The 14,197-nt window shown below is 51.3% G+C and overlaps 1 protein-coding gene across 1 annotated transcript in view; it reads right to left on the bottom strand.

Annotated features, from left to right (window-relative positions):
• Positions 1-14,197, bottom strand: part of LOC144766617 (uncharacterized) — a 138,156-nt gene that overhangs the window by 70,924 nt on the left and 53,035 nt on the right. Inside the window, exon 4 of the mRNA XM_078650401.1 lies at positions 3,362-3,455. Within this exon, the coding sequence (XP_078506527.1) occupies positions 3,362-3,455 (94 nt within the window). The remainder of the gene's footprint in view (positions 1-3,361; positions 3,456-14,197) is intronic.

Raw genomic sequence — 14,197 nt, 5'->3', positions numbered from 1 at the left:
TCTACCTTTTAGGGGTTGTCCTGCAGCCAGGCCCAGTGGCCAACCTGCCACCATGCACAGCCCAAGGCCCTATGCAACACAAGGTTGACTGCATGTGAGGGGTTGGCCGCAGGCCCTGCAGCCAACCCGTGTACAGCGGCAGTTGGATCAATGTACGGTACTTAAATATCGCTTAACACTAAAAACGAACACAGAAATTCACTGAAAAAACCCAAAGGTTACAGGGATGTTAGAGTTAGGAAATAACATTAAAAAAACTTTAGAAATGTACTGAAAGAAACAAAGTTTATAGAGACGTTATAGTTCGATTCACATTTTACACACACAAAACCAAAGAAATTCAGCAGTTATAGTAATCTGAAGAAACTGAATCTTGTGTCGTAAAGTAACTTTACCAGTTACCCACAAAAGAAATTCTCCAAAACAGCAAAACGTATTATTAAAAAATGTATACAAAAATAACAGCACAATACAGTATACAATTTGTGCTCATGTTACACTAGACTTAGATATACTGACAAGATGCAGTGTAAATGAAAAAACAGTCACAACGGCAAAGGGTTTATAATTCGATAAGGTTTTCCTGTATTACAACAGAAACTCAACACAATTAATGCCTTTCCCAGTTTGACAGCGGTATGTAGATGGCGTTTTGACCCTTTACAATTTGTTAGATCGTCATCAAGACACAAGAAGTACTTTAAGAGCAACCTCACGAATAGCAATCACTTGGAGCATGTAGATCGCTGTACTCTAGAAAATCAATGAGGCCCAGAGCTTCTTTTAATACCAATACAAAATCTAGCAGGGAACCAAGGGGTCGATTACGATGGCGGACGGACCTGCGTCCGTCCGCCACCCCCGAGGTGGACGGACCGTCCGCAGGGGCAGTGGCGTTCCCTCCATTGCAATTAGGATGTGACCGCCACCCTGGCGGTCATATCTTGTATATTTAACATTGCGGCGGGTGCTGCTTTAAGCAGCACCCGCCGCAAAGTTAAAAGTGCATGCTGTGCATTTGCATGCACAAAGCGGCAGGCACCGCGCGTTGCCTGCCGCATTGTGCATGCAACTGCAGGGGGGTACCATAGGTACCCCCCATGTGCACCCCCAACCCCCCAACATCCTGGGGGCCCGCAAGGGGCCCCCAGAAGCAAAGGTCCACATGCTTTTCCACGGCGGAAAAGCCACAGCGGAAAAGCATGTTTCCGCACCCATCCTAATGTGGCTGGCGGTGTCTTGCAGACACCGCCACCATATTGCTGCCCACACCCCGCGGATCAGCGGCGGACAGACCTGCTGTCCGCCGCTGATCCCATCGCCATCATAATCTGGCGGTGGGTGTTTTCTATGCCGCGGCGGTGAATCCGCATCCTCCGGGCCGCCGGTGGCTTCCACCGGCCCGGAGGATGCGGATTCACCGCCATCGTAATCGACCCCCAAGTTCCTGTACCAACATGATGTAAATCCACGTAAACTCAATAATATGTTTTGCCCAGGGCTCCCTTATATTTACACAATCAATGCAGGGCTATCAAACAAGTTCAATGCCGGGATAACAAATTTCGCCATGGACACCGTGTTGTATGACAAATCAAGCCAATTGATGTGAAAGACAATCAGCAACCTGTGGAAGAGTTGAGGGTACAATATTACCTGATCATAATCCAAAATATTGCCAATCTCCAAAATCATCACTAAATGATGTGCTAGAGCAATGGCTCATTGAGCGAAGAAAATGTAATCAAACACCTGGCCATAATTTTAAGAGAATGAGAAAGGCCCTAGGCTTTATAACTGGTCTGAGAACTTTTTCAATTGTGAATGACACGTGTTCATTAGCAAACAGTAATAAACCACAGATTGCAATGAAAATGATTCAGCAAAATTAGCAATGTTTAACAAAAATTAGAACATTGGAATGTTGGGAGCTCCATTGAAAACAATGGAGTGCTCTGGGCTTATAATGGCTGGTATAAGCCTGGGCTCCAACATTACAATGTTTCTTTGTTCACAGCTCTGGCTGTGAACAAAGGCTTCAGGGAACCTGAGGGGATTCCAATCCCCTCACGCTCCCATAAGGCTTTGTTTTTTTTGTTAGAACATTCTGTCCTCTAGTGACAGAATGTTCTAATAGCCTTATAGCCCTTCGGCTCGGGGCCTTTAACGCTGGAGAGGGCCTTTAATAGCCGGAATAGCCCTCTACGGCGGGCTATAAGGCTATATTACGCAATATGTGACTTAAATACTTGAACATTTTTTTGTTTAAAATGAGTAGGTTCCACCAAAATGCTCAAATTTTTCTCAGAAATTATAATATATGCAAATAAATGCTATCTTCCTCATAAAACTTGATATTTCCATTTTATCTCTAAAAATGAATTGCATGCCTTCCAAATAGAGACGTATTAATAAAAACACAACTGCATTGAAATTCCATACATGCATACACTTTGTCCGTCCGTCATCCCGTCGTGAAAATGTACCGCCCACCATAAGGGCGGGGGTCCCGTGGGTGCTATTAGGATGCACCCGCCACAGTGGTGGGTGCATCCTGCATCCCTAACATTGTGGCGGGCGGTGCACTCAGCACCGCCCGCCACAATGTTAGGGAGGCATGTTGTGCACTTCCATGCACAACATGGCAGGCACCGCGCGGTGCCTGCCATGTTGTGCATAGAACTGCAGGAGGATACCATAGGTACCCCCACATGTGCACCCCCCACCCCCCTGGAGTCCTTGGGGGCCCAAAACGGGGCCCCCTAGCAGACTCCGCATGCCTAGGCATTCCTAAATGCACATTGTAATACGGTCTTTCCGTCCGCCGCGGACCCCCCAGCCATAATAATATGGCAGGTGGTGACCACTGCCAGCCCGGCAGGGGCAAGCCGCCCGCCATCCTAATGGGGTCCCAAGACTTCGCCTGCTAGCCCCAAATATATTATCTCTGATTCCAGCCCCCATCTGGCAAGCTCAAACCTTTGGCTCCAAGCAAATTAAGATACTTCCTTTGGACAACATCTTCCCATGCTGTAAGACATCCTGCCTGACCACCAGCTGCACTCCCAGATCCTCTGGAATCTCCTTCATCCTTGCAGCCACTCTTTTTCTTGCTAAAGTCACCTACCTTTCAACCCCCAGATCTCTTTGTTCAGCGTTGTTTCATTTTATAGCTTGGTATGATGTCTCTAAATCCCATAAGTACACGGTTCAGGGCTTGTTTGGATTCTCACTATCCCTGGTTTGGCTCAGAAAACTTCTAACAATGGTCCTTAGGCCAGGAAATGAGACTGACCAGGATATTGAGGGCTGAGGACATTAAGAGTATTCAATGGATTCTAGGGTCACGTTGGACACTTACTGTGTGTGGTTCAGGCAGGGAGAGCTTGTGTCTGTGATGTTTGAAAAAGTCCCTTTTGGACACGTCTGGCACTGGGTATCCACCCAAGATGTTGCTGAAAGCACAGAAGAGAAGAGGCATTATGAAATATTAATAATTAACAGCATTTTCTTTTTTATAGTATTTTATACTGATGCCTTTTAATACATTTTACTATTAACCTATTCAAGGGTACTCACAGGGTTAAACTGCTGTGTTGCCCTTGTCAGTATTTGATCATAAGCTACAGGTCAGGAGAGATGCCAGCGGTGAGCGTTTAAATGGCTGAGCTATCTTGCTGGCCTACACTGCAATGTCAGAAGCCAGAAAAGACATAAATAAGTCAGGCCGCATGAAGGTCAAAAGAACACACACAGTACAGATGACATAGGAAAGTATGGACACAAAGGGGCCGATTCCGAGCTCAGTCGGAAGGGCTCCGAATCGGGTTAGGCATTAGCGGGTCGGATTCGGAGGCTGAATTTCCGTCCGGTTTGTACCCGGGTCCGGACGTCGAAGTACGATGAAAACTTGTGCGAAATCTCCATCCGAATTGTTTCCGGGTCCGAACCGCTCCGTACGTCTCAGCCGTAAGCTAACAGTGGCGCGCAATGGAGGCAAATTCCAATCGTGCCAGTACGATGCTCGATTCGGACAGCCGGATCAAGTTGGAGCTTCCGGCTAGCTATAGTTCCCGGAGCTGCACTTTGGGGGTCTGCATCGGACCCCCTATTGCCCGCAGCCTTACGGCTCAGACATAGGGGAGACCCATGGGTCTCCCCAACACAGACATGTACGGTGCGAATGGCACCACCGCCTACCCACTGTAGGGGGCGCACTTGTCCGCAACATACCCATTCAGTCAATGGGAGCCCATGCACGTGTTGTACGACCGGCTCCCATTGACTTCAATGGGAGTCCGACTGAATCGAGTCCGACAGCATACGGCTGCATCGTACTCGCTCGGTCAGACTGCAGGAGTCCGGATGGGTTGGAAAATACCCTGGATCTGGCTCGGTTGGAGTGCTTTTTGACCCAGATCGGAATCGGCCCCATACTTGGGAAAAAAGGAGTTGAGGACATAAATAGGCCAGGACACAGTGAGGTAAAAAGGATAGTTGGCAATGATGTCTGTAAGGATATAGGACACACATGGGTAAAAAAGGGGCAAAAAATGTGTGTGCATCATGATATAGAAAGGTCAAAAGAACATGTATTTATTTAGATAGGACAGTTAATATTTAAGACAGAGACAGACTCAGAGGTGAAAGACAGAGGTAACACTAGGAAGAATGACACACAAAAGATAGGTGATAAAGGGCATGCTCCTATCTACAATACAATGCTGGAGGACTAAGATGGCAGGTGCAACCACCAAGGATGAAACACAAAGACCAGGATAACACTAGAGCAATCAAGGCTGAAGCGTAAAGCCATCAGCCGTGAAATACAGTAGGTTCTATATTTGCAAAACAGAATAGACAATACATTAAGATTACATGTACACACTCCCACATCAAACTTTATACTCAAAATCAAATAGACCTGGAATAACAAAAGTAATAATATAACAAATAAACACTAAGCAAAGGTTTGGAGGAAGGGTTACTCTGTCACATATGTGGCACACATTCCGCCTTCCTTATTACAAGTGCATTTTAGCCTTGGCCCTTAGCATGCTTGATTAAGCCATTTAAAAATATCATGTGACCTGTATGACAGCATCAAAGGTCATGGACTTAAGATGATTCAAGGTACCTTAACTTTATTGATAAGAATATTGCTATTAACTTGAAGATGAAAATATCATCCAGGCATACAAGAATGTATGTAGTCAAATGGAGAGACCACATTAACCACAGTGTATGGGAATTTTAAAAACAAATGTATTCAAGTCAGAATTTAGTTTTGTCAAATAGGTATATATAGCTTAGGAAACAGTGTTTCTAAAATATAATACAATATCTCATGCATTGGATTGCGAGTGCGAGCGTGTGAGTGAGAGTCCTGAGGCGGAAGCCGGGACTGTCCTTTTTTAACATTGCGACTGCTGCTTTGTTTTGTATAACTCTGCCCGACTAGGACATTTTAATAATTGCCGATTTTAATATTGTGTTGCTCATTTTAGCATAGCACTGCTATTGATTTGCACTTTAGCCTAAACCTAGCACCGGAGGCAGCTCTCCACCGTGGGTTCCGCCATATTGGGTCGGGAGCCGGCCGAGCAGTCTAGTGCTCCGCCCCTCCCGCCCTTTCCTCCTTAAAACCGAGCATCCCCACACTCTACACCATGGGTACTCACAAACTTTCTCTCGGGGGCCAAATTTACAGTGTGGTTTGTGGCCGAGGGCCGCACCGGTGGAGGCGGGGTCAGTGGGGGAGGGGGAAGGGGCTAGAAAGAAAAAAACTGTGACCATGAAGTTGAACACAGGCCCCTGCAGCGGAGACGTTCATCCACTGAGCCAACAGACCAGCATACACACACATCTCTCTTTCTCTCTCTCTCTCCCTATCTCTCCCTCCCTCTGTCTCCCTCCTTCTATCTCTCTCTCGCTCCCTCCTTCCCTCTCTCTCTGTCTCCCTCTGTCTCTCTCCCTCTGTCTCTGTCTTACCTCTCTTTCTCTCTCTGTCTCCCTCCCTCTCTTACCTCTCTCCATCTCCCTCCATCTGTCTCCCTCTATCTGTGTCCCACTGTCCATCTCCCTCTGTCTCCCTCCCTCCGTCTGCCCTCAGTCTGTCTCCCTCCCTCCGTCTGTCTCCATCCCTCCCTCTGTCTCCCTCCCTCCCTCCGTTTCCCTCTCTCCCTCCCTCTGTCTCCCTCCCTCCCTCTGTCTCCCTCCCTCCCTCTGTCTCCCTCCCTCCCTTCGTTTCCCTCCCTCCCTCCCTCTGTCTATCTCCCTCCCTCTATCTGTCTAGCTCTGTCTTTCTGTCTACCTCCCTCTGTCTGTCTCCCTCCCTCTGTCTGTCTCCCTCCCTCTGTCTGTCTCCCTCTGTCTTTCTGTCTCCCTCCCTCTGTCTTTCTGTCTCCCTCCCTCTGTCTGTCTGTCTCCCTCCCTCTGTCTGTCTCCCTCCCTCTGTCTGTCTCCCTCTCTCCCTCTGTCTCCCTCTGTCTCCCTCTGTCTGTCTCCCTCTGCCTCCCTCCCTCTGTCTGTCTCCCTCTGTCTGTCTCCCTCCCTCCCTCTGTCTGTCTGTCTCCCTCTGTCTGTCTCCCTCCCTCTGTCTATCTCCCTCTGTCTCCCTCCCTCCCTCCCTCATTCTGTCTCCCTCCCTCCCTCCCTCCCTCTGTCTGTCTCCTTCCCTCCCTCTGTCTGTCTCCTTCTGTCTTTCTGTCTCCCTCCCTCTGTCGTTCTGTCTCCCTCCCTCTGTCTTTCTGTCTCCCTCCCTCTGTCTGTCTGTCTCCCTCCCTCTGTCTGTCTCCCTCTGTCTCCCTCTGTCTCCCTCGGTCTCCCTCTGTCTGTCTCTGTCTGTCTCCCTCTGCCTCCCTCCCTCTGTCTGTCTCCCTCTGTCTGTCTCCCTCTGTCTGTCTCCCTCCCTCTGTCTATCTCCCTCTGTCTATCTGTCTCCCTCTGTCTATCTCCCTCCCTCTGTCTGTCTCCCTCTGTCTGTCTCCCTCTCTCCCTCTGTCTGTCTGTCTCCCTCTGTCTGTCTCCCTCCCTCTGTCTATCTCCCTCCCTCTGTCTGTCTAGCTCTGTCTTTCTGTCTACCTCCCTCTGTCTGTCTCCCTCCCTCTGTCTGTCTCCCTCCCTCTGTCTGTCTCCCTCTGTCTTTCTGTCTCCCTCCCTCTGTCTGTCTGTCTCCCTCCCTCTGTCTGTCTCCCTCCCTCTGTCTGTCTCCCTCTGTCTCCCTCTGTCTGTCTCTGTCTGTCTCCCTCTGCCTCCCTCCCTCTGTCTGTCTCCCTCTGTCTGTCTCCCTCTGTCTGTCTGTCTCCCTCCCTCTGTCTGTCTCCCTCTGTCTCCCTCTGTCTCCCTCGGTCTCCCTCTGTCTGTCTCTGTCTGTCTCCCTCTGCCTCCCTCCCTCTGTCTGTCTCCCTCTGTCTGTCTCCCTCTGTCTGTCTGTCTCCCTCCCTCTGTCTGTCTCCCTCCCTCTGTCTATCTCCCTCTGTCTGTCTGTCTCCCTCTGTCTATCTCCCTCCCTTTGTCTGTCTCCCTCTCTCTGTCTCCCTCTCTCCCTCTGTCTGTCTCCCTCTGTCTGTCTCTCTCTCTATCTGTCTCTCTCTCTGTCTCTACCTCTATCTGTCTCCGCCTCTATCTAGCTCCGTCTGTCCCTGTCTCTATCTGTCTCTATCTCTATCTGTCTCACCTCACCTGGCTCTCACTCCCTGCTGCCCTCTGTCACCTCACCCGGCTCTCACTCCCTGCTGCCCTCTGTCACCGCACACGGCTCTCATTCCCTGCTGCCCTCCCACCTCACCCGGCTCTAACTCCCTGCTGCCCTCTGTCACCTCACCCGGCTCTCACTCCCTGCTGCCCTCCACCTCCCTCACCTGGGCTTTCACTCCCTGCTCTGCCCTCCCACCTCCCACACCCGGACACTCACTCCATGCTCTTCCCTCCCACCTCCCTCACCCGGGCTCTCACTCCCTGCTCTGCCCTCCCACCTCACCCGGGCTCTCACTCCCCGCTGCCCTCCCACCTCCCTCACCCGGGCTCTCACTCCCTGCTGCCCTCCACCTCCCTCACCCAGGCTCTCACTCCCTGTTACCCTCCACCTCCCTCACCCGGGCTCTCACTCCCTGCTCTGCCCTCCACCTCCCTCACCCGTGCTCTCACTCCCTGCTCTGCCCTCCACCTCCATCACCCAGGCTCTCACTCCCTGCTCTGCCCTCCACCTCCCTCACCCGGGCTCTCACTCCCTGCTGCCCTCCACCTCCCTCACCCAGGCTCTCACTCCCTGCTCTGCCCTCCCACCTCACCCGGGCTCTCACTCCCCGCTGCCCTCCCACCTCCCTCACCCGGGCTCTCACTCCCTGCTGCCCTCCACCTCCCTCACCCAGGCTCTCACTCCCTGTTACCCTCCACCTCCCTCACCCGGGCTCTCACTCCCTGCTCTGCCCTCCACCTCCCTCACCCGTGCTCTCACTCCCTGCTCTGCCCTCCACCTCCTTCACCCAGGCTCTCACTCCCTGCTCGGCCCTCCACCTCCCTCACCCGGGCTCTCACTCCCTGATGCCCTCCACCTCCCTCACCCAGGCTCTCACTCCCTGCTCTGCCCTCCACCTCCCTCGCCCGGCTCTCACTCCCTGCTGCCCTTCACCTCCCTCACCCAGGCTCTCACTCCCTGCTCTGCCCTCCACCTCCCTCACCCGGGCTCTCACTCCCTGCTGCCCTCCACCTCCCTCACCCAGGCTCTCACTCCCTGCTCTGCCCTCCACCTCCCTCACCCGGGCTCTCACTCCCTGCTGCCCTCCACCTCCCTCACCCAGGCTCTCACTCTCTGCTCTGCCCTCCACCTCCCTCACCGAGGCTCTCACTTCCTGCTCTGCCCTCCACCTCCCTCACCCAGGCTCTCACTCCCTGCTGCCCTCCACCTCCCTCACCCGGCTCTCACTCCCTGCTCTGCCCTCCTACCTCACTGGGCTCTCAGTTCCTGCTGTCCTCCCCTCTCCCACCCCCTCTCCCCTGTGCGTCAGCCTGGCTGACACAGCCTCCTGGGCACCCCAGTACTGCACAGGTCTTTAAACGACCATTTGTATGTAAATGAGGCTTTGTTCACCTCTTAGCGCCCCTGCAGCTCCACTCTTGAATGTGGCTGGAATCGCCCGGGCCCCCACCGAGCAGTGTCTCTGACTCGCACTGCTGCTCCCCGAGGTGTTTGCTGAAGTTAAAAAAAAACACACACAGGTGCGATGTGTTCCAAGCTCCGCGGGCCGCCACTGAAGGCTTGCCGGGCCGCTACTGGCCCGCGGGCCGTACTTTGAGTACCCCTGCTCTACACTGATTGCGAGTGCGAGCGTGTGAGTGGGAGTCCTGAGGCGGAAGCCGGGACTGTGCTTTTTTAACATTGCGACTGCTGCTTTGTTTTGTATAACTCTGCCCGAATAGGACATTTTAATAATTGCCGATTTTAATATTGTGTTGCTCATTTTAGCATAGCACTGCTATTGATTTGCACTTTAGCCTAAACCTAGCACCGGAGGCAGCTCTCCTCCGTGGGTTCCGCCATATTGGGTCGGGAGCCGGCCGAGCAGTCTAGTGCTCCGCCCCTCCCGCCCTTTCCTCCTTAAAACCGAGCATCCCCACACTCTACACTGATTGCGAGTGCGAGCGTGTGAGTGAGAGTCCTGAGGCGGAAGCCGGGACTGTGCTTTTTTAACATTGCGACTGCTGCTTTGTTTTGTATAACTCTGCCCGACTAGGACATTTTAATAATTGCCGATTTTAATATTGTGTTGCTCATTTTAGCATAGCACTGCTATTGATTTGCACTTTAGCCTAAACCTAGCACCGGAGGCAGCTCTCCTCCGTGGGTTCCGCCATATTGGGTCGGGAGCCGGCCGAGCAGTCTAGTGCTCCGCCCCTCCCGCCCTTTCCTCCTTAAAACCGAGCATCCCCACACTCTACACTGATTGCGAGTGCGAGCGTGTGAGTGAGAGTCCTGAGGCGGAAGCCGGGACTGTGCTTTTTTAACATTGCGACTGCTGCTTTGTTTTGTATAACTCTGCCCGACTAGGACATTTTAATAATTGCCGATTTTAATATCGTGTTGCTCATTTTAGCATAGCACTGCTATTGATTTGCACTTTAGCCTAAACCTAGCACCGGAGGCAGATCTCCTCCGTGGGTTCCGCCATATTGGGTCGGGAGCCGGCCGAGCAGTCTAGTGCTCCGCCCCTCCCGCCCTTTCCTCCTTAAATGGCTCCCCTTACTAGGAAGCGCAGCGGACGAGCGCAGCGGGTGCGCCGGAGGCGAGCCCGTCTGCGCCCGTCCGCGCCGGACCCGTGCCTAGGGCCATACCCTCTGCCTCTCCCAAGCCAAGTATCACGCTCAGACAGGTTTACGAGAGAGAGGCGCTATTGGCCTTAAACAACAAGTCCTTCACAAAGGGTTGGGAAGTAAGGGAACCAGGGACCAAAGCCCTTTTTAAGACCTCCCATTGGGCCAACTGTCTACAAACGTTGCCTAAACTTCTCTGATTCAGAAAAGGGGGTGGTGATGAACAGAGTGCCTGAATTAAGCAGACCACTCTTACCCAGTCCAAAGATCAGGGCTTGATCCATCACCGTTTTTTAGCTCACTGCACCATCCCAGCTCAGAACTTGGCTATATGCAAATTAGTCTGTTCCTGTCCCAGTGCATGATGGGAACAGGGCAAACCAAACTACCAAGCCAATTCTTATACTGGGAAGGAAACAAGCTTCCGGGGACCGGTTTCTGCCATTTCAGGCGTCTTCGGCCCGGCTTGCTTGAATCCTGATGGTGCAATGAGCAAGGGACTCACATCTGAGTATACCCTTCCACGCTTATGGTGGACAAAATGATTCAGAAAAGGGGGTGGTGATGAACAGAGTGCCTGAATTAAGCAGACCACTCTTACCCAGTCCAAAGATCAGGGCTTGATCCATCACCGTTTTTTAGCTCACTGCACCATCCCAGCTCAGAACTTGGCTATATGCAAATTAGTCTGTTCCTGTCCCAGTGCATGATGGGAACAGGGCAAACCAAACTACCAAGCCAATTCTTATACTGGGAAGGAAACAAGCTTCCGGGGACCGGTTTCTGCCATTTCAGGCGTCTTCGGCCCGGCTTGCTTGAATCCTGATGGTGCAATGAGCAAGGGACTCACATCTGAGTATACCCTTCCACGCTTATGGTGGACAAAATGATTCAGAAAAGGGGGTGATGATGAACAGAGTGCCTGAATTAAGCAGACCACTCTTACCCAGTCCAAAGATCAGGGCTTGATCCATCACCGTTTTTTAGCTCACTGCACCATCCCAGCTCAGAACTTGGCTATATGCAAATTAGTCTGTTTCTGTCCCAGTGCATGATGGGAACAGGGCAAACCAAACTACCAAGCCAATTCTTATACTGGGAAGGAAACAAGCTTCCGGGGACCGGTTTCTGCCATTTCAGGCGTCTTCGGCCCGGCTTGCTTGAATCCTGATGGTGCAATGAGCAAGGGACTCACATCTGAGTATACCCTTCCACGCTTATGGTGGACAAAATGATTCAGAAAAGGGGGTGGTGATGAACAGAGTGCCTGAATTAAGCAGACCACTCTTACCCAGTCCAAAGATCAGGGCTTGATCCATCACCGTTTTTTAGCTCACTGCACCATCCCAGCTCAGAACTTGGCTATATGCAAATTAGTCTGTTCCTGTCCCAGTGCATGATGGGAACAGGGCAAACCAAACTACCAAGCCAATTCTTATACTGGGAAGGAAACAAGCTTCCGGGGACCGGTTTCTGCCATTTCAGGCGTCTTCGGCCCGGCTTGCTTGAATCCTGATGGTGCAATGAGCAAGGGACTCACATCTGAGTATACCCTTCCACGCTTATGGTGGACAAAATGATTCAGAAAAGGGGGTGGTGATGAACAGAGTGCCTGAATTAAGCAGACCACTCTTACCCAGTCCAAAGATCAGGGCTTGATCCATCACCGTTTTTTAGCTCACTGCACCATCCCAGCTCAGAACTTGGCTATATGCAAATTAGTCTGTTCCTGTCCCAGTGCATGATGGGAACAGGGCAAACCAAACTACCAAGCCAATTCTTATACTGGGAAGGAAACAAGCTTCCGGGGACCGGTTTCTGCCATTTCAGGCGTCTTCGGCCCGGCTTGCTTGAATCCTGATGGTGCAATGAGCAAGGGACTCACATCTGAGTATACCCTTCCACGCTTATGGTGGACAAAATGATTCAGAAAAGGGGGTGGTGATGAACAGAGTGCCTGAATTAAGCAGACCACTCTTACCCAGTCCAAAGATCAGGGCTTGATCCATCACCGTTTTTTAGCTCACTGCACCATCCCAGCTCAGAACTTGGCTATATGCAAATTAGTCTGTTCCTGTCCCAGTGCATGATGGGAACAGGGCAAACCAAACTACCAAGCCAATTCTTATACTGGGAAGGAAACAAGCTTCCGGGGACCGGTTTCTGCCATTTCAGGCGTCTTCGGCCCGGCTTGCTTGAATCCTGATGGTGCAATGAGCAAGGGACTCACATCTGCGTATACCCTTCCACGCTTATGGTGGACACAATGATTCAGAAAAGGGGGTGGTGATGAACAGAGTGCCTGAATTAAGCAGAACACTCTTACCCAGTCCAAAGATCAGGGCTTGATCCATCACCGTTTTTTAGCTCACTGCACCATCCCAGCTCAGAACTTGGCTAAATGCAAATTAGTCTGTTCCTGTCCCAGTGCATGATGGGAACAGGGCAAACCAAACTACCAAGCCAATTCTTATACTGGGAAGGAAACAAGATTCCGGGGACCGGTTTCTGCCATTTCAGGCGTCTTCGGCCCGGCTTGCTTGAATCCTGATGGTGCAATGAGCAAGGGACTCACATCTGAGTATACCCTTCCACGCTTAAGGTGGACAAAATGATTCAGAAAAGGCGGTGGTGATGAACAGAGTGCCTGAATTAAGCAGACCACTCTTACCCAGTCCAAAGATCAGGGCTTGATCCATCACCGTTTTTTAGCTCACTGCACCATCCCAGCTCAGAACTTGGCTATATGCAAATTAGTCTGTTCCTGTCTCAGTGCATGATGGGAACAGGGCAAACCAAACTACCAAGCCAATTCTTATACTGGGAAGGAAACAAGCTTCCGGGGACCGGTTTCTGCCATTTCAGGCGTCTTCGGCCCGGCTTGCTTGAATCCTGATGGTGCAATGAGCAAGGGACTCACATCTGAGTATACCCTTCCACGCTTATGGTGGACAAAATGATTCAGAAAAGGGGGTGGTGATGAACAGAGTGCCTGAATTAAGCAGACCACTCTTACCCAGTCCAAAGATCAGGGCTTGATCCATCACCGTTTTTTAGCTCACTGCACCATCCCAGCTCAGAACTTGGCTATATGCAAATTAGTCTGTTCCTGTCCCAGTGCATGATGGGAACAGGGCAAACCAAACTACCAAGCCAATTCTTATACTGGGAAGGAAACAAGCTTCCGGGGACCGGTTTCTGCCATTTCAGGCGTCTTCGGCCCGGCTTGCTTGAATCCTGATGGTGCAATGAGCAAGGGACTCACATCTGAGTATACCCTTCCACGCTTATGGTGGACAAAATGATTCAGAAAAGGGGGTGGTGATGAACAGAGTGCCTGAATTAAGCAGACCACTCTTACCCAGTCCAAAGATCAGGGCTTGATCCATCACCGTTTTTTAGCTCACTGCACCATCCCAGCTCAGAACTTGGCTATATGCAAATTAGTCTGTTCCTGTCCCAGTGCATGATGGGAACAGGGCAAACCAAACTACCAAGCCAATTCTTATACTGGGAAGGAAACAAGCTTCCGGGGACCGGTTTCTGCCATTTCAGGCGTCTTCGGCCCGGCTTGCTTGAATCCTGATGGTGCAATGAGCAAGGGACTCACATCTGAGTATACCCTTCCACGCTTAAGGTGGACAAAATGATTCAGAAAAGGGGGTGGTGATGAACAGAGTGCCTGAATTAAGCAGACCACTCTTACCCAGTCCAAAGATCAGGGCTTGATCCATCACCGTTTTTTAGCTCACTGCACCATCCCAGCTCAGAACTTGGCTATATGCAAATTAGTCTGTTCCTGTCCCAGTGCATGATGGGAACAGGGCAAACCAAACTACCAAGCCAATTCTTATACTGGGAAGGAAACAAGCTTCCGGGGACCGGT

This window comes from Lissotriton helveticus, chromosome 7 (genome assembly GCF_964261635.1).
Source record: "Lissotriton helveticus chromosome 7, aLisHel1.1, whole genome shotgun sequence".
Taxonomy (NCBI): Eukaryota; Metazoa; Chordata; class Amphibia; order Caudata; family Salamandridae; genus Lissotriton; species Lissotriton helveticus.
Note: the sequence above shows the minus strand (reverse complement) of the source record. Positions and strands in the feature narration are given on the sequence as shown.